The sequence below is a fragment of the Betta splendens genome, chromosome 15 (assembly GCF_900634795.4).
Source record: "Betta splendens chromosome 15, fBetSpl5.4, whole genome shotgun sequence".
In the NCBI taxonomy this organism is placed as follows: domain Eukaryota; kingdom Metazoa; phylum Chordata; class Actinopteri; order Anabantiformes; family Osphronemidae; genus Betta; species Betta splendens.
The window spans coordinates 16766586-16793421 of NC_040895.2; the positions used below are offsets into that span (position 1 = coordinate 16766586).

The 26836-nt window shown below is 43.7% G+C and overlaps 1 protein-coding gene across 9 annotated transcripts in view; it reads left to right on the plus strand.

Annotated features, from left to right (window-relative positions):
• Positions 1-26836, plus strand: part of wdpcp (WD repeat containing planar cell polarity effector) — a 48440-nt gene that overhangs the window by 16877 nt on the left and 4727 nt on the right. For 7 of the 9 annotated variants that reach the window (XM_029127484.2, XM_029127487.2, XM_029127483.2 and 4 more), the window contains 9 exons: positions 761-820; positions 1999-2113; positions 6235-6371; positions 8955-9146; positions 13630-14233; positions 16306-16512; positions 16661-16784; positions 17756-17819; positions 23525-23624. In XM_029127484.2, the coding sequence (XP_028983317.1) occupies positions 761-820; positions 1999-2113; positions 6235-6371; positions 8955-9146; positions 13630-14233; positions 16306-16512; positions 16661-16784; positions 17756-17819; positions 23525-23624 (1603 nt within the window). The remainder of the gene's footprint in view (positions 1-760; positions 821-1998; positions 2114-6234; positions 6372-8954; positions 9147-13629; positions 14234-16305; positions 16513-16660; positions 16785-17755; positions 17820-23524; positions 23625-26836) is intronic. The other 2 variants (XM_029127488.2, XM_029127492.2) reach the window with 1 other exon arrangement.

Genomic DNA, 26836 nt, shown 5'->3' on the forward strand with positions numbered 1-26836 from the left:
TCTCTCTCCTTTCTCCCTCTCCCTTCACTCTCCCTGTCATTCCCGTTTGTTCTCCCTGCTCCCTCTCCTCTCTCATCACCTCTCTTTCGTCCGGGCTCTGTCATCGAGGGGGATATTTGAGGGGATCAGGGGGCTGCAGGCTGCCCCCTCATTCCTCCTCTTCCTCCCTCTCTCCCTCCCTCTTCTTCCTCTCTCTCTCTCCCTTTCTCTTCATTCATCCCCGTTTTCCTCTACCCTTTCCTCCCCTCCTCTTTCTCTCTATACTAGTGGCAATACAGACCTAGCTTTGTTTGCTAGAAACTGTCTGTGGCTTTTACATGCTCTCTCTCTTTTTGCTTCCTTCGCCTCTCTCCCTCCCCACCTATCTACTCCTTCCTCTCACCCGTAACCATTGTAACCACCCCAGCTCACCTCCACACCCCACCCTCCACCTCCTTCTCCATCCCTCTCTCCTCCCATCCAATCACTCCAGCTGGTTTTGGAATGTGGCAGGAATGTGTGACCTTACACACACACACGCACACAGTCCAGCAGTCTTTACCTCTGTACCTGCAGCCTCTCAACTTTATCCCACTCCTCTACATCAGTGACCACCTTTTTAGTGGCAAACATCCAGTACCATGTATCACAAAGATAAGTAATGTAAGCGAGTGTGAAACTGTGAAAATCACCAGAACACATTACATATATGTTGTCAGAATGTTTTTATTTATTTCACAGCTTCTCTGTCTTCCTCTGTTTACCCATCATGCTCATTCAGGAACTGTTGCAGACCAACACATGCATTCACACCAGATGGAGGAACAAACACTGGTGCCAGGTACGTTTTCTCGCTCTCTCTCTCACACACATACACATACACACACACATCCTTGCCCCTTACCCTAACCATCACAAATAAGGGCAGACGTCTAATCTTTGCTCTAATCGGCACCAAACCTCAATTCTTACCTCGGCCCAAAAATAACATCTTGACCACCAAATAGAAGTTATGGGGCCCAGCCAGAAGACCCCACAGGGCCACAGGGCCTCACTTTGGTAGGGTTTTGGGCCCCACTTCGATGTAACCACAAGGAGACACACACACACACACACACACACACACACACACACACACACACACACACATTGTCTTTTTAGCCTCAGGTAGTGGTGCAAACTGAATAATCCTTCTTGTTTTAGTACCCTTTATCGGGAAACTCATGTTAATAGGTGACATTTTGAACAATTCAACATACAGTAATTGTGATGTAATACATTTAGATCCTTAATTGCTACACCAGATAACAATTTTTAAAATATGAAATGGTGAAAAATGAAAGTGGCAATAATATTTTGCCTGAACTTTGTGGACACTATAAAGATACTAAACCCAAGTCAATTAGGCTTTTATTGTGATTTCATGGGGCGGCAGTAGCGCAGTTGGTGGGGGTTCGAGTCCTTGCCGTGGTCGATAGGTCGAAGTGTCCACTGAACCCCAAGTTGCTCCCGGTGTTTTGAGCGAGCGCCGGCAGCTCCTGCAGACAAGGAAATAGCAACAAAATGACAACACAGAAAACGTGACACGGTTCAACCTAATACTTATGTGGTGATGAGATAGTGAGCTGAGGTGGTTGGTAAACGGTAAACAACTCTGCAAGTAGCAGTGATGATGGAGAAATACTACTGTGCAATAACAACAATAATAATAAAAATAATGTGCAAAAGAGTACTTCCAGTACACATGCGTGAGTGCGTGTCCAGTTCAGACCCATTATAAAGGAGGCTTTATAATGGGTTTACAAACCAGATCCTCAGGCCTTCAATGCAGGGAACCTGATATACTGGTATAGTAAATCATTCCAACGTGAAATCATATTACTCTATGTTTTGACTACTTTATACTCATCAGTAGTTACCACTTATAGCACTGCCTCAGCTGCTAATTGATTATTGGATAGTGCTGCTTTTACCACTTCTACTACTGAACTGCTGCCAACTCTGTGTGTTAACCTGCAGGTAATGCTAAGCAGCGGAATACTGGTGACCCTGACTTTAAATGGACCTCAACTTGAACAAGTGTGCGTCGACCGCACGTTAGTGAGCCGGCTGCCAGCTAACACGGTGACGGATGGTTCGTGACAAGCACGCACACAAACACACAAAGCTACAAGCTTTGGACCTCTGTATTCCTCCTGTCATTTAGACATGTTTGGTTATAATTATGGTTACTTAGGTGCTGCTGATGCTAATTAGTGCTCTTGTATAACCAGCATGCCTTTTCTTTAAAAAAGGCTTTCTTCTGTTGTGATATTTGCATTCACTTCATAAAATCATTATTTATATAAGTATATATTAAGAGATGGGTTTAATAAGCTTTAAGGGCAAACCTGCCAGCGCCTAAACAGAAAGAGAGATTTACTGTAGAGCAAACCCTAAAACATCTACCCACACGCCTGATGTCAGCTCAGAACTGTGTGCTTGTAGCCGTACACCACAGTTGCAGGTTGACATCATTTTCCTTGGCGCTTTGTCACAACACACACACACACACACACACACACACACACGCATACACACATAACAGGTGCCACAGGTGAGCAAGGCGACTCTGCTAGCTAATTGCAGGCAAATCCTTTTGTGCTGTGTGTGTCCAGGGGCCTTCCCTTAAGAGCATCCATCAGTGTTTTTCCCTCCATTGCGCGTTCCTCCAGGGAGCACCACCTCCCTTGCACCAGACTCCCTCGCTTTGCAGACCTGGCAGGAGAGAATAAGAGGCCGTGGACACCAGCCCAAATCTGCTAATTATTTCTTTCTTTCTGTATCAATTATTTGTTCCTAACACCGCCCCCTGCTTCCGCCCAGGGTCTCCAGACACCTGATAAAGCTCCCATTGTGCACGCGCATACACACATACAGTGCAGGCACACACACACACCTGCATATATATGTAATTACAGACGCACATACTTTTTTTTCCTGTAGACCAACAACCACTTACTGTGTGTCCACTTACATTTACATGCACGCATGCACTGACACTGGAACACACATGCACACGCCCACACACACCTAGGTACACTTACACCCACTCACCTCCCGCTGCGCTCAATTCAAAGCCTCAGAGGCACTAATTATTAAAGTAATGGTTGTGAGAGGGTGGGTTCCGGGGATTGTGTGTGTGTGTGTGTGTGTGTGTGTGTGTGTGTGTGTGTGTGTGTGTGTGTGTGTGTGTGTGTGTGTGTGTGTGTGTGTGTGTGTGTGTGTGTGTGTGTGTGTGTGTGTGTGTGTGTATACGGGGGGTGAAGTAGGTTAGAGGCTGTTCTCACATCTGTCACTTGTTAAATTAGCCTGAGACAATTAGAGTAGAGAAGCAGACCAGGTCACACTGTCCAGGACATTTACAATTACAGAAACAAATCAGCCAGGTTGGTTTAAGTGTGTGTGGAGTGATGCACAAGACAGAGTTTTTGTCTGTGTAGTCAATTTGCTGTATTGTTGGTTCAATTGAATATTGTAATGCATAGTTCGGTTATTTACTATGATCTTCATTAATATGTTATATGTCTTAATTCAATTAAGTAATTTTTCTGTCAAATTAATAAAAAAAAATTTAAATACAAAAAAATTGTAGGACAATAAGCTTCACATGTGAACCCTACATATTTAATATTTGCCATTACTGGTTTGGACCAAATGGACACTGGGGAAACTGGCTTTACAGGGTACAAATTATAGCTGACATTAACAGACATTAATTTCACATCATACATGTTAATGGCCACATTTCAGTTTTCTACACACCTGATCCTTCTGGAAACAAGTGAAAGTTTTATTTGCTGATTTGATTTTCCAGTATTTATATAGTTATATTATTATTATTTACACATAAAAATAAGATCTTTTACTGCTGTCTGATTACTTTGGACTCGGATTAGCATTGCCATTTTTTCACCAGGTGTTCATTACCTACTGCTTGACACCATACCATATTAAAGTCTATTTAGAATAATAAGTAAGTGCAGTCTATTTTAAAGATTAGAAAACATGTTAACCAGTGCCCGGTCACAGGACTGGGGGTTTCTATAAACGCTATATTTTAAGCTGCATCATTCATGTGTTCCACTAATATACAGATTACAGTACACACACAAATCATTGTGTACAATTTGGTTTTTTAAACTAACATTCTATTCTACCTATCAGATTTGACTAACTGGAATTATTATTTTTTTTACTCTTGAAAAATATCATTGAAATTAACATTTCTAGTTCATTCTAATTCTAATAAAATGGTGTATAGCACCGCTGTGAATAAATTAAAATGCTAAATACTGTACAGGATATGGCAACTTTCTTTCTCAGCAAAAAGGTCTTTTAGTCTTTGGCTGCTGAGGAAAATCCCTTTTCTGATTTGCATGGACTGAAGTGAATTTTGTATTGTTTTTGCATCCGAGAAAACAAAAACTGGCAACGAGGTTAGTTTTTGTTTGATGTGACAAAGCAGGCTTACTGTTCACTCTTAAACTTTGCATCCTCAGTGCTGGTTCCACTTGCGTTTTTCACCATAGGCTCTGATTGCATCATTCAGTGCAGTAGATTACATATATTTTGCACCATCAAAGTATTACAAGCATTCTTTGGCCGGTGGCTGGGCCAAGCTGCGCATATGCTCCACGATTAAGCATTCTTAAGTGATTTTTCATAGCCAGTTTCATTTACGCATGTTTAAATGTGCTTTGGTTAAGCCCATTGGCCTCTTATGTCAACATGCTGCTGAGGAGATGGTATTAAATGGATTTAGGCGACTGTGTATTCGTTGGTGTGTGTGTGTGTGTGTGTGTGTGTGTGTGTGTGTGTGTGTGTGTGTGTGTGTGTGTGTGTGTGTGTGTGTGTGTGTGTGTGTGTGTGTGTGTGTGTGTGTGTGTGTGGTGAGACTACATGCATGCTTAAATGTTTTCTTGCCTTGTTTGCTTGTGGGTGTAATGTGTACTTGGTATGTTGAGCTGGGAATGCATAAAGCAGGGCTGTAGGCTTGCATGTGTAACTGTACACGTAGTCAGCCGTGCTTGTGTTAGATGTGAATGTGCACATGTATTCAAAACGACTGTGCCTGAGTGTGCGTTAGGGTGGGTCATGAAGGTCTGACCCTTAAAGCCAAATCAGCCACCTGGTCCCAGATTGCTCCACAGCCTGGTTTCATTTCTATCCTTCATTTGGGAGTGAATGGGATTAATCCTAATCCCGTTTATAGACACCCATAGAGATCAATGCTAAACTGCCTTTAACTTGATTTGTCTGTAATCTATTACAAAGACGCTTACCACTGCATTAAATGTTGTTTCAGAAAGCCAGGACAATGTTAATGGATGCTTTTTGTAATGGTTTACGCCTTGAACCAGTTTTCAAATGGTTTATAATCCAACTTCTACACAGAGACAGGCTGACTCAGTTGACCTGATTTTAGGCTAGTTTTTTTCTGTATTTTGAAGCGATATTTCACTTCCTTCATGAATATTTGCATATTAATTTAAAATTTTCACAACAGGATAATTTGAAGTATAATCATACCAATGTTTATAAATACACACATGCCATGCTTAATTGCTGGTTAGATTTGTAAATCTCAGGGTGCAGCCTCGCTCGTTCAACTCAAAGCAGAATATCTCAGAGACATGTGTAACAACCCCCCTCCTTTCCATTTAATTGGTTTCATAAACAGATTAATTTGAAGGAGAGGAGGGCTTAATTGCTAATCAGCGTTTCCATGCAGCTCCTTAAGAGTTGAACAGGATCAAGTGTGTTCTTCTACTAGAAAAAGGCCTTAGAGCCTGACAGGAGGGAGAAAGAGGAGAGAACAGAGTAGGAAGGAAATATAAAAAATACAGGAGTCAGTCAAAAGGAGACTAAGAGATGAGTCAAGGTGGGGAAAAGGGAAAGAAGAGCAAAAGACAGAATTGCTCTTCTCCTGTTCCAGACTAATCAACCGAATGGTACTTGCATTTAAAATTAAAGAAATGTCTACACAGATAAAAGTTTGATTAGATGTCAGGGTTGCAAGGTGTCCAATAACAAAAGTCCTAAGCGCTGTCAATCCTTTACATAGAACAGAACAAAAACATTAAACTGTTACAGATTAATAAATATTATGTAAAGCATTTGACAGGTGAATATATTTTTGTCATGATTTATGACTTTTTAAGAAAACGGATGAATATTAACATTAATGGTAACCAGTGATAATGTGTTTCCCAGTGGTGCTGAGTGACAGCCTGATTCTGCTGTCCTTCCTGGAGCAGAGCCAAGTGGCTGCAGTTTACCTTCACAAAAAGAACCAGGACCCTCCAGAGACTGGCAGACGAACAGACAAACTCTCACCCTCTGAAATGAAGGTACGGCTGAACATTGGTGGAGGTACAGTAGTGTTTGTACTGTATGTAGGCTGTACTTTGTTAGAGTGATGGAGGATAACCAGAACAAAGACACAGTAGAATTTGGTTATGTTCTTGCAGTTATAAACATATTTAGATGACAAATATAAAGGTGGATTTGATTCAAAATAATGCACTGATCACTCACAGTGCCTTCCTAAAGTCATTAAATGATGGGAGTCTGTACTGAACCTACCTTTTGTGCACAAATATACAATCACCATGGGATTACAGTCTTCCTGCTCAGCTCTATCGCTCTGCCATGTTCCCGTTTCTGCCCATTACTCTCTCAAAGGTGAGTGTTGAGTGACCGTCGGTTCTGGAGGTGTATTTGTTGGTGTTAGTAACGGGTCTTATTAAGTGTCATCCCGTTCATCCCTCCTCCAAAACAAAACTGAATTGTGTCCTCCTTCACTAGCTGGCTCACTCTTAACCCTGGCATTATCACGTTACTGCCAAGCCCTTTTGTTAAAGTGTGTCTGGGTGTGTGTGCCCATGCATGTTAGTGTCTATAAAGGCAATCGTTCCTGCAGTGTGTCTGTCTCCATAAGCGAAGCCCTGATAAGACGCCCCACCATCTGAACACCTACACATTCATCCAGCCTCCATCCCACACCTCTGTCAGTGTATGTGCATGCAACCTGCAACATACATGCGTGTGCACATACGTCCTACCTAACTGCCCATCCCCCACAACAAACACGCACGCACACACACACACGCACACACACGCATTGCCCTGGTCCAGTGGGCTAAGCTGGAGAAGGGAGAGTGGGTGTTGAGGGGAGGGTGGGCTAAACTAATCCGGTCCACAGAAAGTGGTTTCTGATTATTGCTGACCAGCAAACGCCAGCAAAAAAAACTAGAAGAGGGAAGAGATGGGACAGAGGGACGGTGGAATGGAGGGGATCGAGATAGTGTGTGTTATTAAACCAGTGATATATTTTTTCTTCTTTTCCATTTCTAATCTGTTAGTGATCTGCCATTCAGCTGTTTGGGGCACCGCTTTGTTCCTTTTATCATCATGTTCTTCCATCATTTTCGTTCGTCTCTGTATTATGTGTCCAAAGCAATTTCCCCCCCTAAGGGAGCAAGAAGGGCAGACATGGACCACTGAACCTGAAATCTTCACTACTCATACCGTACAGCTTGTCAATTTACTAATTTCTGTATGTGTTGTTAAAGCATTTTAAAATTCATATTTGAAGAGGAATTCTCTTTTGACAACATGCATACTTTGCAACTGACTGATCTTTCACTGGGCTTCAAATATCTATTTTGACACAGACCTTCCATTGATCTATCTCACAAAAATCCAATTATTCTACCTTTCTCCCTCTTTATGTATTCTTTTTGTTTTGTCCTTCATTCATCCATTCATTCAAGCATGATTTATTCCCCTATTCCCATTTCCCTAAAGCTCTAGTGCATAAAGGCTGACATCACCCCTGTTCTTACCCTTCTGTCTAAACCCAAACAATCTGCTTTTTCTTCATTACCACTCTTTATTCTCCCGTCTTTCTACTCGTTCACCTCTGTCCTTCTCCTATCTCTCAGGTCCTAGCCACTCTTCTGCACCAATACAGAGGTCACAAATGGTTGCGTGTGTGTGTGTGTGTGTGTGTGTGTGTGTGTGTGTGTGTGTGTGTGTGTGTGTGTGTGTGTGTGTGTGTGTGTGTGTGTGTGTGTGTGTGTGTGTGTGTGTGCGTGTGTGCGTGTGTGCGTGTGTGCGTGTGTGCGTGTGTGCGTGTGTGCGTGTGTGCGTGTGTGTGTGTCTTTGTGTGTGTCTTTGTGTTTGTGTGTGCGTGCATTAGCCATTGACTCTGGTAGCTGGGTCATTGTGTTAGTGAGTGTGACTGGAGATAAAAAAGTGTATGAAAGGCTGGTATGAATATTGAGCTGTGTGTGTGTGAAGAGGGAATGAGCTGTGGTGTGCATGAAAGGCAGGGTCACAGTGTAAGACCTGCAATTTCACCTGCTTTAAAAGTGCTTCTGGATCGGGTTCAGTTTGTTTAATGGGGTGTGTGTGTTGGCTCAGTATGACCAGAAAACGGTATTTATATGGATTTTATATCTGTTTTGCTACATGCATGTGTGTTTGTGTGCATACATACATTTATATATGTGGGTGCCCCCCCCCACACACACACACCCCTCCAAAAGCGCCACGAGAGCTCATTACTGTGTGTCTCATTGTTGTGGCCCATAGAGCGTGGCAGACCTTCCCAAAAATATGCACATCACTAAAACAACAAGCCTGACAGAACAAAACACACGCAGACATTAATAATGGAAGATGAAAAACAACCTTAGACATCAACACAAACAGGATGGGGGAAGGACACACAGTCGTCTTTGGGGCAAAAGATGTCGATGTTTCGGAGCCCTTAGGTATCAAAACTGGGCAGCTACATGAATCTGAATGGTTGAATCATTAGCCCTTTGATACCGCCCACGTCTTCTCTGTGTGCGTGTGTGTTACTGTGTGTTTGTGATGGCCCATCTTCTTCTTTTTTTGTGACTGCATTTCATTTCGTCATCCAGGTCGTGCATGTGGAAGTGAGCGGGCGGCGTCCCCAGCTCCACAGACGCGTCGCTCTCAACCGCCCCCAGGACGTAGCGCTCTGCTGGTGGAACCTGGACGAGCCCAGTGAGGAGCTCTGGCCCTGGGCACCCACACATACACAGCCCAACAACCTGACCATTCTCAGCTGCTCACCAGCTGAAGGCCTCAAGGTACACAGATTTATACCCATTATATTGTCATTAAAATGTTCAGTTTGATTTAGGGTTTCAGCATTGAATGCAAATGTTTAGCAATGATAAGTGAAGAACCACAGGATCAACAGGTGCTTTTACAGGACATAGTTTTGTATTGAAAGCGTATTTCATGTAATATGCGCCCCAATGAGAGAATCAAGGGTTAAACATTTTGCTTACCAGCTCTTTCAGGTTAATTCAAGCTTTCATTGTAAGTGTATCTCACAGGACAACCTACGCTAAACTAGAGCACTCAGCAATCAATACTTGCAGTGATTCACTGTAGTTTATATGTAAGTGAAGCAAACACGAACCCCCTCAGGCTCACACAAAGTGGAAAAGGCAAGAAAAGTCCTGTGAGATTTGGGGTTTTGTTCTGCTGAGGAGGGATTTTGGATGGTGGGTTAGTCACCTTAAGGGTGGCACCGCCACGTTTCCCCTCCGTGCATCACCTTATGGAGCCAAGCTGTGGTACAGCGTGAAGGAGAACGCCTACATGTTCACACGCATGCTGAAACATACATCCTCATGGCCTCTGGCAAAACCCTTCTTGTGCCTTGATTGGCATCGAGCCCAAAGTAGATGAAAGATCCCAAATTACCGAACCGGGCTTAACTTTCTTCCTCATAGCATGAACCTCAGTAAGTGTATGCAAAATATTCACCACAGCAGAGGAGGGAGGGAGCGTGTGAGAGGGAGGAATGGGAGGGGAGGGAGATGAGCGTTACCAATTGCATGCTACGAAACAAATTCACACAGGAGCGTGAGGGGTGGGAGGTAGGGGAGCCATATGAATATTGAAATAATCAAAGCAGATGCTGTTTGCTGCGTTTTCCACTCCTTGTTTTTGTTTTGGAACGCTCTCCACATTTATCACACTCCCTCACCTAGTTTGTTCTGTGTCTTCTTCACCCCCCCCCCCCTCGTTCTCCCAGCCTTCCTCCTGTTCTCCTCTCCTCCTTCCCCTCCTTCCTTCCTCCACGCTTCAGGAACATTAAAGTCTCTTCGCGGGGCTGCGGCATCGTGCTCTAATGAAAGCGTTTGTTGTCATTTTTCAGATGCGCGGTGTGAAATTAAGCGAGCAGTTTATGTAAGAGCCGTGGCGAGAATCAAACGCCGGGCACACATCGGGAGACGCCAGCTACTTCAATCACTTCAAGCTCATATATATGTTCCTTTTGTTCACTTTGCTATCTGCCACACTAAGCCAATTTTCTAGCCAGTCTCTCGGCATTTAAAAAAGTCTGATTTCTTTCCCTATGTGGTCTTAATTCATATCCCCCCCATGCTGATAAGTGGAGCCGCATCATGAGGGGGGAGGGTGGGAAAAAGAGGAAAACAAGTATATAGTTTTCATGCACCGAGTTAACACGTTTAATGATTCTACCTTCCTCCTTTCAACCCCCACAACCGGCAAATATGCTCCCAAACCCAAACAAACACGTTCCTGGCATTTATTAATCCTAATGAAGAGGAAAACAGCAGATCAATGTTTTCTTGCATTTCAAGTCAACCTTGCTGTTTTTGTTTGTCTGACTGCCTTTGCAAATGCTTTTTAAAGACCCTGTTATCTGTCACCAAACAGTTTGTCTGCAGCTGTTTGATCTGCGTTTGTGTGATTTCTGCTGTCTTTTAATTATTATTGACTTGGGCATTCATGTCTTTAAAACAATAAAAAAGACATTATTTGCTGACAAAAAATCATATTTTTTATTCCATTTGTAAGCGCATGTTAGAGGCTAAATTAAGTGTGTACAATGGCCATACTTGCCAGCGTCACATAAAACGCAGCAGAACTAAAGCATGTAGTAGAGCAGAAAGCAGTTTTGCTGTGCACTATAATCACAATTTAGAGCATGAAAAGGTTGCATGTGAAATCCAAAGTGCAGAATTACTCCCAGGCTCCGCTGCTTTGTCAGAATCACATACAGTAGGACACACGGCTCCTACAGTTTCAGGTCCAGTGAATAATTTTCCCCGAGGACTGCTGTTACATTCAGCTTTATCAATTATTACAGATACGGTGTGATGAATATTTTGGCTAGTAATTCTGCTGTGGCTGTGCATTTTGTCACATCAGTACCTCAACTCTAACCCTAATTCACATGCCTAAAACTTCCCCATCCCCTTTGCTCGCACCCCCTCGACTTTCCTCCAAGTCCCTCCATCTCTCTTTACCCGTCTCTTCCCGTCTTTCTCTGCTCCGTGAGCTGGAAAATTGGCTTCAAAAGGCCACTGCTGTGAACAAGGGCCAGCCACACAGTTGGGCCCGTCCGCTTTATCTTTCACGCCACGGAGGGGAGGTGGGGGGTGCCGCGAGAGAGAGAGAGAGAGAGAAGAGAAGAATGGAGAAGAATAGTTTTGACCAGTCACTGAAACCAATAACCAGGAGAAAGCTACTTACTGGAGGCCTCTCTCTCTCTCTCTGTCTGTCGTCCTCTCTCCGTCTCTGCTTTCTTTGCATCCTTCCTTCCAGCCTTACGCTGTCTCCTCCTCTTCTCCCTGTCTCTTCACGTTGTTCCCACTCTTCCTTCGCATCTTTTGTGCATATTTCTGTTGCTCTACTTTGCTCTCTGACCCTGTATTATGCTCGCTGGCTCTCTCTGTGTTGGACATAATGTTTGTATTTTAAACACTCAGGCCTTCAACTATTCTAATGTTCTGTGGAGAGTTTACAGGCAAAGCTTTGCTGTATGTACATGTATCGTATAACCACACTTTCTTGTGATTCTAAGTGTTTCCTCTAGTTCTTTTACTCTCCTGACTTGTTTTTGGATTTTAAACTAAACATTTTATTAGACGTTCTATAACAGAGGTGAACACTGGTGGGTTTAATGTTTAAACAGCTTAAGAGCCTTTCTGTGTTATTTTGTGTATAATCATTTTATTTTATGTCATCAAGTCATATAAACATGGTTCAGTGTCCCACGTAATAACATGGTTTTCTACTGCATGTGTAATGTATGTCAAGACCAAACACAGATGAGTGTTAGACTTGTGGGGATATTTGTGTGTTACACCCCGTGCACTCGTTGCCTCTGAGCTCTAGCTGACTTTTCTGGTCACCTGTCAGGCAGAGGCAGAGCTGAATCAGCTGCACCTCATCCCCAATGGTGCCATGGTGGCATGCTGGCACAGCGAGCACCAGCAAGCCGGGCACGGGATGAAAAGCTGAGAGGATGAGATGCGATGAGGGGGGGTGGGGGATCAGGATTTGTAGAGTTGAAGTAGGTCTTGGGATTTCTGTGACAGCATTCTGTAGACGGACTGGACGGACCCTCACCTACTACGTGGCTGTTTGCAAATTTATTTAGTTCGTGTGTCACATTGTCCCTGTGGAAATGTAGCTATCCAAAAACTGCACCTCCCAACGATACCCCACCCCTACGTGAATTGAGCCCCTTTTGCTTACTGCCTCAAATAAACACACAGCATCCACCCCCTGGGGAGCAGCAGAAGCAGCTAGCTCTGGGGGATTATAGAGAGGAAAAAAGCTTTCAGGAGGACAGTCATCTGCTTCTCTCCTGCCGTAGACCATGGGCAGGCAAAAAAACTCCCTTCCTCCCTCTAAGTCCCTTTTTGGCAGTGCCTGCCAAAAAACTGGGCCGGACAGCTTTGTGAAAGGCAGGCAGGCAGGCAGGCAGCCGATCCCTCTTTCTGTCTACAAGACGAAAAGAAACGGGCTCATTTAGCCAAAGCTGCCACGGTCAATGCAGCGCTCTGATAGAGGCTTTGCTAAGGTGAAATCCCTCCTAAAAAGCTCCGTTAGTGACTGTAGAACTGTCGGCCTGATGTTTAGTTCAGGCTGTTGTCTCCTGTCATCCACCTACAGTTCTGGTTTCTTGTGGGTGTTTTATCGACAGCGCCACCTGTGACACGGCCTATCTCCCATGGCGTCAGTGCTTCCTGCTTAGTCTCATTGTGCCCACTCTAACCAACCGGTCAAATAATTCCAGGCTTTCTCCACATGTCGTGGTCTTCACATTGAAAAGGCCTGTTTCTTGTCATTTTCCACGTCTACTGTTGAGCCTTTGGCTCTTTACACATGTAAACAGAGGAGCTTGTTTATCATGGAGTGCTGAGTGCCAAGCTGTGGCGTGCTCAGGGAGAACATGTTGTTGACCTTGAGTTAAGATGGGGCTCTTATCATTATCTGTCTTGATTGACAGCTAGGTGTTTAGGCGGAAGGCTCTATTTCATCACTCTCCAGGGGGTTTGTGACTGGTGCTTTTATCTCTGTTCTCCTCTTGTGTGTTACGTGTTTTTTATTTTATTTTTTTTTAGTGGAGCTCATTAAATATATGATTGAAGCAAACTTAAAGTTGTTGTTTTTTAAAAGGCCCTAATAAATGTAAGCAGCTTCTAGTCTAACATTTAGAACTAAGAGTTTCAAGTTAAACATGGTTGGATGGATGAAATGATCACTCTCCTTTCTTTCTATTTGTTCCCCATCTTAAAGGTTGTAAGCTCGGTACGGACAGAAGGAAATCTTCTAGACTGCCGTTTCAGTCAGCTTCAGCCCCACCAGCTGCTAACAGTAGAGCTGCCTCCTGGACCACAAGGATCCATAGAGGGGTCCTGGGTGGACTCCTGTGTGTATGAATGTGCACGGGGGCGCCTGCACCGCCTGTCTGTGGCTCGCATCCCACTGCCATCCCATCCCGTTTCCTGCTCGCGCCACCCTGCTGAGACCATGCTTCTGCTGGGCCTGAGTGACTGTTCTGTGCTCCTGTATGACCAGCGACGGGAGGTTTCTGTGCTCGCCTCTTGCCCTGCGTCACCCACCCTCCTTGCCTGGCACCCCGCTGGGTCGGTAGCCGTGGTAGGGGGAGGACAGGCTGACTTGATGTGCTTTGATGTGGGCTTGGCACCTGTAAGCATGGCTCTGGTAGCGGAGGAGGCATATTCAGCTACCACGCTAGGACTAGCTCAGCACCTGCGCTGCTCTGGAGGCCTGGAGCTGCTCCAGTGGGGGACAGGCCTGGATGGTGCCCCAGAGAGGACAGATCTCCTGATGTTAGGCTTTCATGGTGGACCACTAGGAGCCCTGAGATTCAGACTAGGTAGGTACAGACAATTACTCTTGGTTTGTTCTTCATCAATTGATCTGTTGATTACTTTTTAATTAGCAATCAATCAATCACTGTAGAATGGTAAAACTACATTACATACAATGCTTTCATACTGACCTGTGATTTTTTTTTCATTGGAGTACTTGCAAGTTAAATGCTTCAACAGGCTTGTGTCTCTGCAAGGGTCCGTACTCCCTTCAGACTCCTCCCGTGTTTCGGATCTGACAGCATCTGAACCTCGCTGTGTACACATGGCTGCTGAACGGGTCGTCCTCGTACCTCTTCACCGCTGAAGGAAGTTAATTTGCTGACTGGTGGGGAGGTTAGCAGGAGTCACGCTCTCAGAGGTCATTCAATAATCGCCCCGGGGCACGAGCCCCCCAGCTGCATTCTGGGATGCATTTTTCCGATAAATCGTTTACAGTGGCTGCGCAGTCCCTCAGGGCCCCCAGATAAAGTTTGCTAATCAAACATTTTCAGAAGCAACCACCTTACCCACTAACACACATACACTCACACAATCTCATATACACACATTCAGTGTCTTTTAATTGTGACTTTGGAAAGAAGATGTGACAGTGGCACACAGCTCTTTGCTAAAGTTTGGAACCAGGAATGTGGGGGTGGATGGAGGAAGGTGTGTTGTGTGTGTTTGATAATGTGTATTTGACTATGTTTGCCTGTGTGCACAGGGAAAGGGGAGGGTGTCTTCCAACAATAGCTTCCCCTCCTCTGATCGTCTGCCAAGGTTTTGATGAAAAAAGTCACTGCACGTCTTTTCTCTGTGATAATTCCTCCCCCCTTACACATGTGTGTATTCTTCTATTTCTGTGCCTCTATGCCCAAGCACACAAACACACAGACACGAGCTCATTTGTTTGTTTGCTTGCGCTTCCTCTCTGTATTGACTTGTTTCGTAAGGCCCGCTACATGACAGAAAGAGTGAGTCGGGAGATGGCGAAGAAGAAAGATTTGGCCGAGCTCCAGGTTCTCCCGCTTTTTTTCTGGTGGGAGGCAGCCCTCCCTGGTCCCCACCCCAACCCCCCTGCCTGCACCAAGTTATCTCATCTGGGCACACGTTGGCTGCAGCTGGGCCTCCACCGGCACAGGCTGAGGAAGGGCAGAGCAGGGAATGTGCTGCTCGACACAAGGAAAATAATCATTTTTAGGGTTGTGTGTTCAGATTTTATTGGCCTTTGTGTAACCAAGAAAAGACAAAGAGCTGATGCTTTGCTGATGTTTATTTAACAAACCCAGAAAGATGTGTGTTGTTAAAGGGATTGCTTGTTCTCCACTGTTATCCAAGGATTCAGCATGTGTCATTGCTGTGTTTCTCGTAACTGAACATATTTCTGTATAGTTAAAGGTTAATTTAAGTTTGCTACATCTACAAAGATACAAATTAGACAGTTATGTTTTTAGAAAAAAACAAAATGCGAAACTAATGTCTCGTGATAAGATAAAAAATTCACATTGGTTTAACCTGGACTGCACTTTGCTTATTATTCAATGTGTGTTTACGCTGTTCCTGTTCTGCTCAGTGCTGTTTTTGTGTTGTGTGTCTGACACACTAACTCTGAACTGAGCTGGTCAAATAAGTTGCTGCTGTCGGGTGTGGGAGGGGTTGACTTGATCATGCTACCATAATGATCCATTGTCTCTGCTTGAAGTTATCTTAACACCCAGCACAAGGCCTCCAACACTCACAGTGTTACACATAAACCACACTCTGCTCAGCTGATGTATTAGCCACATTAACCCTCTCTTTGGGGGATTTGGGGCTTGCTAATTGCCAGCTTGTCATTTTAATTGCTCAGCCTCCCACCCCCCAAACACATACAAACTTCAATTAATTAGCAAAAGTCTGCAGCCTGGACCACTGACAGGGCCCCGTCCAGGGCTCACCCACAGTATACCCGGACATTCAGGGGATATTACTTGTATATGTTTGATAGCCCTGTAAAGTTGAAACTGAAAAAAGTTTATTAAAAAGACTAACTCAGGAACTGTCACCATCATGATTTAGTCATCAGCTTTATTTTTTGTCATGTAATAATAACCAGCCGGACTCGATGTGACAGGGGCTCTGACTGGAGGCCAGATGGGTCCAGGGGAGCTTCTCCAGCAGCGACTGCGTTGTGGCCAGGCTAGAGAGGCGCTGGGCATCCTAGAGGCCATGGACTGGAGCACCATGGGAAACGAGTGCTTTCGAGGCCTTAGTGCAATCACCAACCATCTGCTGCGGCTGGAGCTAAATGCAGAGAGAGAGGGTGGGTCTCTGACATTATTGAAGCTAAAAGCTATTTGTGACTCAAACAGCTCTTCGTTACAGTGAGTTGGAAGTTTTTTCTTAGGGCAACTTTAAGTCAAAGTGATTTTTATTCCACTGTTTATTGTGTGACTGTGTTCTGCCTGTAGCCCAGCTACAAGCAGCTCTGGGTGTGTTTTATGCTCCACCTGCTCCACTCCCTGATGCGGTGGTACTGGAATACAGAGAGATGATCAGCAAGTATGCCCACCGCTTTTTTCACCACCTCCTCAGGTAACAGCCCACTGCACACTGTTGCTGTGATGTTGATTTGATATGGCTGACAGACACAGTTACTGTAGCTAGATGATTAAAACAAGTAATATGTTTAACAGTTGGACCACAGATTTAGCTGTTTAAAATCATAACCAAGGTTTGGTCCCGTCTTCTGAGCTGTGACTGGAACCTGTTGAGCTGCACATGCAGACATCCAGGTCTCTCTTTAAGGCACTGCCAGAACATTTTCATGACATGCATTAAACAGGCAATTTAACTGCTTTCATTTTCTGCTCACCATTACTATTTTAAAAATTCTGAAAAGGAAATGGCTTTTGAATTTTGTGGTGCACACACTCACTGATGCAGCTTTGAGTCATTCATAAGGCAATGCACCACATATGCACCTGTTTAGACTGTTGTTTCATTCTCCCTTCTGCCATGAGAGCCTTTTGAAATGCCTGTTTGACTGAAATAGACCCTGTTGTTCCCACACACTGCTGCTTACTGCTCTCCATCCTGCAATTACCTCCCATTCCCTCCCTCTCTCCCTCTTTCTTTTCCTCAGTAGCAGAGCTGTTTGGCATCCCTTCTCGTCTCCTCTCTTATCACCTACCTGCATTCTTTTTCTCTCCATCAACATCAAATGAAGGAAGCCCCCCTGTATCTCCTCTCTGCCTGTGTTTGTTTGTTTGTTTCATGTTGGCTCTAGACATGGAAAGTTAAGGTGTGTTGTACTGGGGATGCAGCTCTCTCTCTTCCAGTTGTACTTTGGTATATTAGGAGGAGGCCTTGCTACTCTGAGCTCAATTATTTGACATTTATGGATGCAGAGGAGGATGTGCATTTACACACTGAAGCAGGGATTGTGCGACATCTGCTTGTACCTTTTCATTTATTTTTCTATGTTTACATAGAGTAGATGACATGGTTTGCTTTTGGTCAGGAAGGTGTTGTTTCCTCTTCAACAGTTTTGATTTTCTTTGCAGACACCAGCGCTTTGAGAAGGCCTTCCTTCTTGCTGTAGATTTGGAAGCCAGTGACCTTTTCATGGTGAGTTCAAAGTAAGCTTTTTCTAAGAAAATGTCACCAAGGTTTTCTGCCATAATCTCATTTCATCCTCATTTACCTTTTTTATTTTCAGCTTGTTACTGTAATTTTCACTGACGGGCTCTATATATTGTTGATAAGTAATTGAACATACTAATTGTATAGTTAACAGATTTCTTTAAAAACATTTACTGAAATAAATGCATACTACATATAGTACAACCATTTCTTAGCTGGAAGTTATATACATCATATTATCTAACTAATATTATGTTATTGTAAATGAAACATGTTCAGCCTGTTGAACAGTTTCAGAAATAGGTCAGCTATTAAGTGAACAACTGACGAGCACGGCTGCCCTTGTTACTTTCATTTGCACATGACTTGTAACACACACGTGTGTGTGTGTGTGTGTGTGTGTGTGTGTGTGTGTGTGTGTGTGTGTGTGTGTGTGTGTGTGTGTGTGTGTGTGTGTGTGTGTGTGTGTGTGTGTGTGTGCGCGTTGCATGTCAGAGAGCAGGTGTGATCTCAGTATGGGCCCCTGTCTTTTATTCAACCTTTTCCTCTCCTCTCATCTTCCCTTTAACTCGCTCTTTCTTCCACTCCATCCTGAAATGTTGAAATGCTGTGTGTTTGACCCCCTTTTTTATGGGGCCCCTCATTGCTCCATGCTTCACCAACACCTTACAGACCCCTCAATCACACTGATAGTACTGGTTCCAATTCCCTCCCCACTAAGCAGTGCTGCTGGGATCCGAATTGAAAAGGTGGAGTCGAGCCTGTGGACCTTGAAAGGGTGCAAAAGAAAGAGACGGCAGAGAGGAGGGGGTAGTGGTATAGATGGAAAGCAAAAAAGGGAGAAGGTGAAAAAGTTTGTTACTTTATAGGCTTAGAGTATAAAGAGTAATGAGTAGAAAATTAAAAAAGAGACACAGTTTCTAAGCGTTATCGGTGCTGAATCTGATTTTGAATTAACCAGGCTTCAGCAGAGCAGCTCTAATATATAAAAATGTCCCAGTGAATATTCCCAGTATTGATTTTTATTTAGTGTTGTAGTGCTGACACTGACCCTAAACATGTTAAAGTATAGTTATTATTGAATGGTATAAATATGTTTTTAAATGGCTTAATGTCAATTATACCGTTTTTAACAAGGAATGTAAGTGCACTAAAGATGCTTTCTTAGAGTTTTGTTTGTTTGTTTGTTTGTTTGTTTTTAGAATTTAGTGAAAAATAATGTTTTTTATTAAATACACCCCTTCTTGTTTTAAGCCCTAAGATGGTTATGGTCCAAGCATCACAGCTTTATCTTCACAAAGCTGTTAATGGCAAATACTTGGCAAAACAGACCATTCATCTCATTGTTGCAGCTCTATTTCAAATTCCTCTCAACTTAGTTCATTAACAAAGTTTATGCTTAACCTCAACAGACGTCTTCAAGCGTTTTATTTGCCTCGGCGACCAAGAGAGCAGTAACTCATCATGTGAAAAAGAACCAAAGACAGAAGAGAAAGGGGGAGAGAGAGGACGTTGACATCTGACCCCTCGCTCTGTCCCTCACTCTAATTAGGTTCTGCTGTTGCTTTAACCTGCTTGTCAGCTGATTGAGTTGAGGTTGAAGGGGTTAATGAGGGCAAACCCCCACCTTCCTCTAACTCTTTATAAGTTCCAAACTTGCCCACGAAACTTAACGACGCACCATCGGTTTAATAAAGTGCACGCACTCAGACACACACAGATAACATGTGGTGTGCTCTCCTCTTCTAGGAATGCCCAGCATGATGTACCCCCCTCTATGACCAGACCCCCACCTCCTCTAGCCCCATTGTTTCACAACTAACAATAGAACCCCTCCAAGCCTTTTTGGCCCCAAAGGAAACCTTTTGTTAAAATGAAACACTTCAGTGTTGGGTTAAATTGAAGGGGAGGAGGAACCAGTAGAGAGAGAGAGAGAGTGTGTGTGTGTGTGTGTGTGTGTGTGTGTGTGTGTGTGTGTGTGTGTGTGTGTGTGTGTGTGTGTGTGTGTGTGTGTGTGTGTGTGTGTGTGTGTGTGTGTGTGCGTGTGCGTGTGTGTGTGTGTGGTGTTTGTAGTAGTAGGGGGTTAGTGAGTCGTTAGCATTTTTGTCATGATTGCCGCTCTTCTGTAGCTCCCCAATTAGACTTTGATGAATGAGTTGATAATGTAACCAATTAGGTCATTCGTCAGCCAAGTCGACCTGATGGCAAGTTTTTTCTACACCTTCCTCCCTCTTTTCTTCTTCTCTTTTCTTGGGTGTTTGGCTCTTGATGTGGCTTGTTAATTAAATTAAATTGTGTGATAGATGAATCTGATGCTGGCTCTTTTGTTCCCCAGTGAGAGCTTGTACTGTTTCTTCTCAGATACGCTAGCGCTGAGGCGAGCTGTGACTGCTGGGTTCACCCCTATCTCCCTCGCCTATCTGACGTCGGGTTTGCCAGCATAGGAGGAGGAGGTGTTGCTCGTCTTTGGCAATAAGCTCATTGTTGTTGCTCAGATGAGTAATTAGCGTTATTAAAACGTTAAATCCTTCACACCTATCTGATAGAAGTCAAACACAAGGCCCCTGGATAACAGGTGTGTCAGAGAACAAGTGGGTGCATGGACGTGTTTGCATGTTCAGCAGATGTGCTCGTGTCCAGGGATTATACCTGTGTTAATTAGTTTAGTATGAATATGTATTTTCATTCCTGAGCCTATGTGGATTTGTGTCCAGTCTTGTTGTCAATATTTGATTTGACAGTGTGTTTGTTAGCAAAGGGAAATTCCAACCTGGAACATTAGCACCTAAAACTGTCGGTGCCACTTTTTATTTACTTCAAAATACAGATTTGTTGTTGGTGTTTTTTCTTTTCCTGGCTTTTACTGAATAAATACAGATAAGCTGATAACGAGTCTGTTTCAAAGGTATCGTCAGGATTTGAGGCAACTTTCCCATAGTCCATTTTTTTAGGGCTTTAGGTGCAGATAGTTTATCGTTCAGGCAGAAATTCTCACCGTTTTGATTCATTGCTGGCAGGTTTGATTTCACAGGCAGCGACTGTACATTTGAGCATTGCAGTTTGGCTTTTTACTGTCCTACTAATCAATATTAATTAAAATAATGGACAATTACCACAATCACCTGCACATTTGGAGGAAGCAGGAAAAGGTACAGGACATGTGCATTTTGTGCTTTGGGTCGATTTGGTCGCAAACCAAGTGCAAACACACGCGTGGGTCCGATTCATAGTGCGCTGCTGTGTGCCGGTTAATGTAATCCCTCGTTCATTTGGAGGTGACCAAAATATCAGTCAATATCGGGCTGCGAGTGTCTACCGCCCCCCTTCCCTCCCGTGTTCTCCCCTAAAATGGCCCACTGAAACGGCCTCTTTATCAGTGTGGTTAGCTGGCGCGCTTCAACCCTAAAGCTCTTATATAAATAAGATTAGTGTCGCGTTTGAGCGTCGGGGAATAAGAGGTGTAATATCTGATGGTTTTATATGCAGTATTATTGTTATCCCTTCTTAGTCGGGCTGATACTCCGCTCTCGTGCGCTCTCTCTCTGGTTCTCAGTTAGTCTCGCTCACTCGTTTTGCATTTGTTCATTGGTTCATTCTTTCTCTCTCTCTCTCCAGATTCAGACAGCATTATGACGAGCTAAGCTGGAATAAAGCGGCCGGCTTCAGTTGTTCATATTGTTCTCTTCTGTCTGTCATACAAGTGCTCTCTTTTCCTGCCGCTCTCTAACGCTCACCCTCATGGTTGTGAATTCTGCCTTTTTCTTATCGTCTTGTCTTGCTTTTCTCTGCTCTTTTCATTGCTCTCCTATTCACACACTTTGCTATCACTTCGCTATGCCTCCTCTCCTGCTCGCCAGTTTAATTTCAGCTGCTCTGTTTGTTATCAATTAGGAAGCCTCACTTCTATCTAATTGAGGGGCCATGTCCTCGTTCATAGCAGCTGAATTAGCCACCTCGGTCCTAGGAGCCGATTTAGGTTCTTTTGAGGCCATTTTGTTGTCGGCCATTTTCACATTTCCTTCTAACTCCTCGCCACAGAGGGCAGGCACCACACTATAATTACCCAATCTGTTCCCATTCATACGCTTCAATTTCAGCACCTCTCCGTCTCATTCTTTTTTACTCCCCCTACTTCCCTGCCTCAATCCCTCTCGCTCCCCACCTCTTTTGGAAACTAGCATCCCCCCTCTTTTTGCCCCTCTGGGGGTACAAAAGCTGGGTTTTAATATGTGGGTATTAGGGCCGGGTGCAGGCTCAGCTGGGGGCTGGCTTTAGCCAGCTGAGGGTTATCCATGGCGAGCCCTGAGTCACGGCACTGATGTCTTGTGATGTCGCTGAGGCGGAAGACTTTCCTTAACACGCTGTACCCTTTGATGGGCCCTTGGGGTCTGCACTCGCCTGCGACCCTGAGTAGCCCCTTGGCGGGTGCCCGGATAAGAGTCTTGATTCACTCTTGGTGCAAACAATTTAAAAGGTTGAATTTAGCCATTGTGTTATAACATTTTTTTATTTCATATCTCCTTTGCGTTTTTGTATAAATTCACCTTTTTCGGCACAATCCTGCCTCCCAGTCAGAGCGACACAGTCACACTGGGAAATGATCCGTGCCCATGGAGTGGGCAGAATTATATTGGTAGAACATTTTTATTCACTTCCAAGCCATAGTCGCAATAGTGCTGCAACCCCAATATGCACAGATGATGCACAGTGATGCTGTTTACCATTTTTATGCTGTTTATCAGGCTGCATATGTATTTTACACAGAAATATAGTATTATATATACATTTTTTTCACATCTACACTCATTTTTTTACATAACTAATAATATTAATTAATTGAAACATTAATGAAACAAATTTATGCCTGAGGTCTATTAATTCACTTTACTACAGATACTACAATCATTATAGAAATTTTTATTATTTAAGATGAAAACATTTCTCTGCATATACCTTAAACCTGTTTGAGAGCTGCTCTGTTTTTCTCAAAGATAACGTAAGAATTAAATCTGATTAAGACTACAGTTAGAACATAAACTTCTGCTTCTTGCTTCTGTATAAATGGAAGATGAGTTGACCTCAGCCGTGTTTCTAGCCTAGAGGACCTTACAACAGTAACAGCTGTCTGATGCAGCGTGATGATTAAGGAATAGCACGGAGGCCTTGAGCTTTAAATCAACCACCTTCAGCCATCATTTAGCTGTATTATCTCTCCTTTTGGCCGTGCCGACTCAAACAGTGCGATACAGAGGATACACGCTGGCTCAAATATTGTCGCAGGCCGATATAGTAATATACTCAGCTGGATATGTTTCTCTATAAAGAGAGAATACCAGCGTTTCTAAAAGGTGAACAGTCTCTCGCCTCCTCTCCTACTTTTGAAATGTGACAGATAACATCCTCCGTAGTTCAAAACCCAGGAGATGAGGAGGGGGGCGCTTGTGTGTGGGGAGAGGTGCGAGCAGGCTGATTTCAAAGTTTTTTTGAGGAACCGGCATTTCATCCAACCTGTGCTCTGTCTGATGTTGGGCTTCAAACAGCTCATTTTTCCCTGTCATTTCATCTGTTTCTTCCTTCTCTCGCCAAAATCACCACCCAGACCCCTCCAAAAAAACACCTATTGTCACTGGAGCCAAGATTCATTTTAGATTAACTTTCCTGTTTCTTTCTTTCTTGCATTACCTTCAAAGGACCTCCATTACGTTGCCAGCGATAAGGGTGAGGTGGTTCTAGCGGACGTGGCGAAGAGGAAAGCTAATGAAATCGAGGCTCAGGCCATCGCAAGCAACGGTAAGAAAATAATCATGTCTAAGCAAAAAAAGGCACAAATGTGAATCGTTAGGTTTCCTTAAACCTGAAACAGCAGGTTAATCTTGATAACCTCAGTAACTCACCCACTCCAGCACACTTTTCTGACATCTAACACCAGGTTTGTCCACGGGTTCTCACCCTCATTTAATAGCCCCGAGGGGAAAAATCTGATCATGTTTGACAGAGGAATCATTTTTTAAAAGCCACCTGTAGTGTTTTTCAGTGACATCATGTAATGTGATTAATAGTAAGATAATAAAATAGACGTTAATTGCAAAATGACCACAAGCTGTAACAGAGTCATTGATTGTTCTTGAAGGTTTTTCTCTAAACTGAAACAGGGAAAGTGTTGTGATGTTAGCGCTGATACATGCTCAATATCAGACAAATGAAATGCGTTGCACGGAGCATTTCTGAAGAAACGGCGATGGGAGGAAGTGGCCCAGTTTTTGTCGTACTTTGCTGCGCTGCTGCCCTTTGACAAACACTCCCAACAGCACATACCAGAGAGGATCAAGCAGAGTTCCTGATTACACACACACACACACACACACACACACACACACACACACACACACACACACACACAGCCGGCGGGTGGCCAGAAAACATTCAAAATTCTGTGAGAACTAGATGAACATGTGTGATGAGTCCTTCATTGGTACTTAAAACACACCAGAAGGCTGTGTGTGTGTGTTAAGTGTGTACTCACAGACAATCAAATGAGGTGAAAGAGGTATTTAACTCTACTGTATAAGGTCACAGCCCTAAGGCTGAGTGTCTGTGTGTTTGACTCTGAATGAAAATGAGCATTTTGGTCTGTTTGCATGTGGCTCGGTCCATTTCTTTTTTCCTAATGTAATTCGTAACACGCGCCCTCCTCCTCATAAGCTTCTTAATTATGTCCTCCATGATTTCCCTCCATCACCTGCAGCATGTCCTATCCTTGGACAACAGCACTGCAGAGGAAGGAGGAGGGGACAGAGGGAGAGAAAATTGAGGAAGGGTGAAAGGAATGAAATGAAGAGAGACAGGAAGAGACAAAAAGGAAGGTGGGATCAAAGGGAGAAGACAAATGCCGTGTGAAAGGAATCATTTAAATAATAAGGAAACTTAGACATATTTATATTTTGTAATCAGTTTTTCCATTGCTGGGTTTGTCTGTCAGCTTGTAATCAGCAGAGCCAAGAGTTGATGGTAATTAGTGACAGCTTATGATTTAATGATAACAGTCTTTGTCATTTAAAGACATTTTCAGAACCAGCTGCCAAGAAGTTTTAGGTTCTGGCTTCTGGTAATAAGAAAAAGAGCAGCGAGTCCAAAGATAGTGTGATCTGTGAAGTCCTCTGAGGATATTTGCGAACACTGACTACTTGGGAACTTTCATGTTTTGCTTACTGACAACGTAAATTTGGAGGTAGGTAAACACAGGAAAGTACAGTAAAGAAAGGAGCAGACACTCCGATCAGGACGTCTATAATTAGAGAGTCTGAACAGACACTCAGTCACCTGTTCCCATATTTGCTTATACATATAACAAGGGATGGGTATGTTTACTCATATACTGTATAACTTGTTTGTAAAGTGTTTGTACTTCACTGGGGAACTTTCCTTTTGCTACAGTCCAAAGGGAAATACACTGCAGGACAGTGGCTTTTTGTAAAGACTGGTATATGATTTTCAGACTCCATCCATCTCTTTCCCAACCTCTTATTCCCACGTGGGGTCGCGGGGAGGCGGGGTATACCCTCGCACAGGTCGCCAGTCCATCGCAGGGCATTTTCACACTCCTATAGAGAGAAAATTTGATATTGTGTAGATGAATGAAGGTGAGCTGAGATGACATCCAGCAGGTTCAGGAACATTAAAAAATTAAACTGTGCCCTCATACTATTGCAGAACCATAAAGTATAGAGAAAACACACACACACACACACACACACACACACACACACACACACACACCCCAAAGCGTGTTTGTCACAGTACAAATACGTTAACGTGTGCAAACATTTCTCAAAACCAGTAAGTGTGTGAAAATAAAGCATATAGCAAAAACACAGCATATAGTGATCACACATTTAATATTGGGCTCAATACAAATTTCGTTCCTAAACCAGGACTTCTTACTTTGTTATATTCTCTATGTTTAGTTATATAGTCTGTTTATGTTCAGTCTTTTTACAGATGACTTCCCTGCAGCAACACTTTGTATTTGAACACACACACAAGGGACTAAAAATATGTATGTGTTTGTCTTCAGTCACACTCAAACACCTCGGATCATATTCAGAATGGCCCTTGGAGATAGAGCGACATGTCACCTGGGAAATGCGCAACATCACAGTCCTGTATGACGCGAACACCTTGTTAGACAGAAAGGTGAAGGCTCCCTGTGCTCCAGTGGGTGAAGGCTTTAGAAGCAGGAAAGGAAGTCTGTGTCTTTGCATCGACCGAGGGGAAACCAGGGTTCTAACTGGTTGTAACTGTGGACATCTGGGCTTGTTGTTGTTGTTGTTTTGTGTTCATTGTACAGAAATGAGGAACTAATGTTTTCCACAATAGTTTGAAAAAAAACTATTAAAATGAGATGGATTTACAGAAACGACATGTCCTCCTATTGTGCGGATGATAAAACAGACTCCAACCAGATTGAGTGGTTCTTTAAGGTGGATTTCTTGTGATCCTGGCGATGGAATCAGATTGGGCAGAGATGATATTTCTATGCAGCTCTTGTCATATTTATGTGAATCTAATTTAAACCGTGATGATCAGATTCCTCTTTTGCTTGTACAGACACGTACCGTGGGACACAATGGAGAACACACATCTCAGCTTAGAAATGGTCCCTTTTATAACGGCGCTGGAAATCGCTTACAGCTGTCTGGCTGACAAGTGTGTTGATTTGGATAGATACGGCATTGTGAGACGCAGAGCAGCGAACAAGTGCGAGGGAAGGCCTTTCTCTTCCCCTCTATCTCTTTTCTTTCGAGGAGCGTTTTGCCAAGAGGAGCAGCCAAGTTGGTTGCCTGATTGTTCAGGCTCCCCCTCACAAAGACTGATGTGACTGCAGGGCCTTTCAATGGGCAAAGAGACAAGAGCTTTATCTGAAGATCCACTTCTCCACCTCCACTCTGTCTCTCTCCCTTTTCCTTTTCTTGGTCGTTATGTTGAAAGCCTGTTAGCTCCGC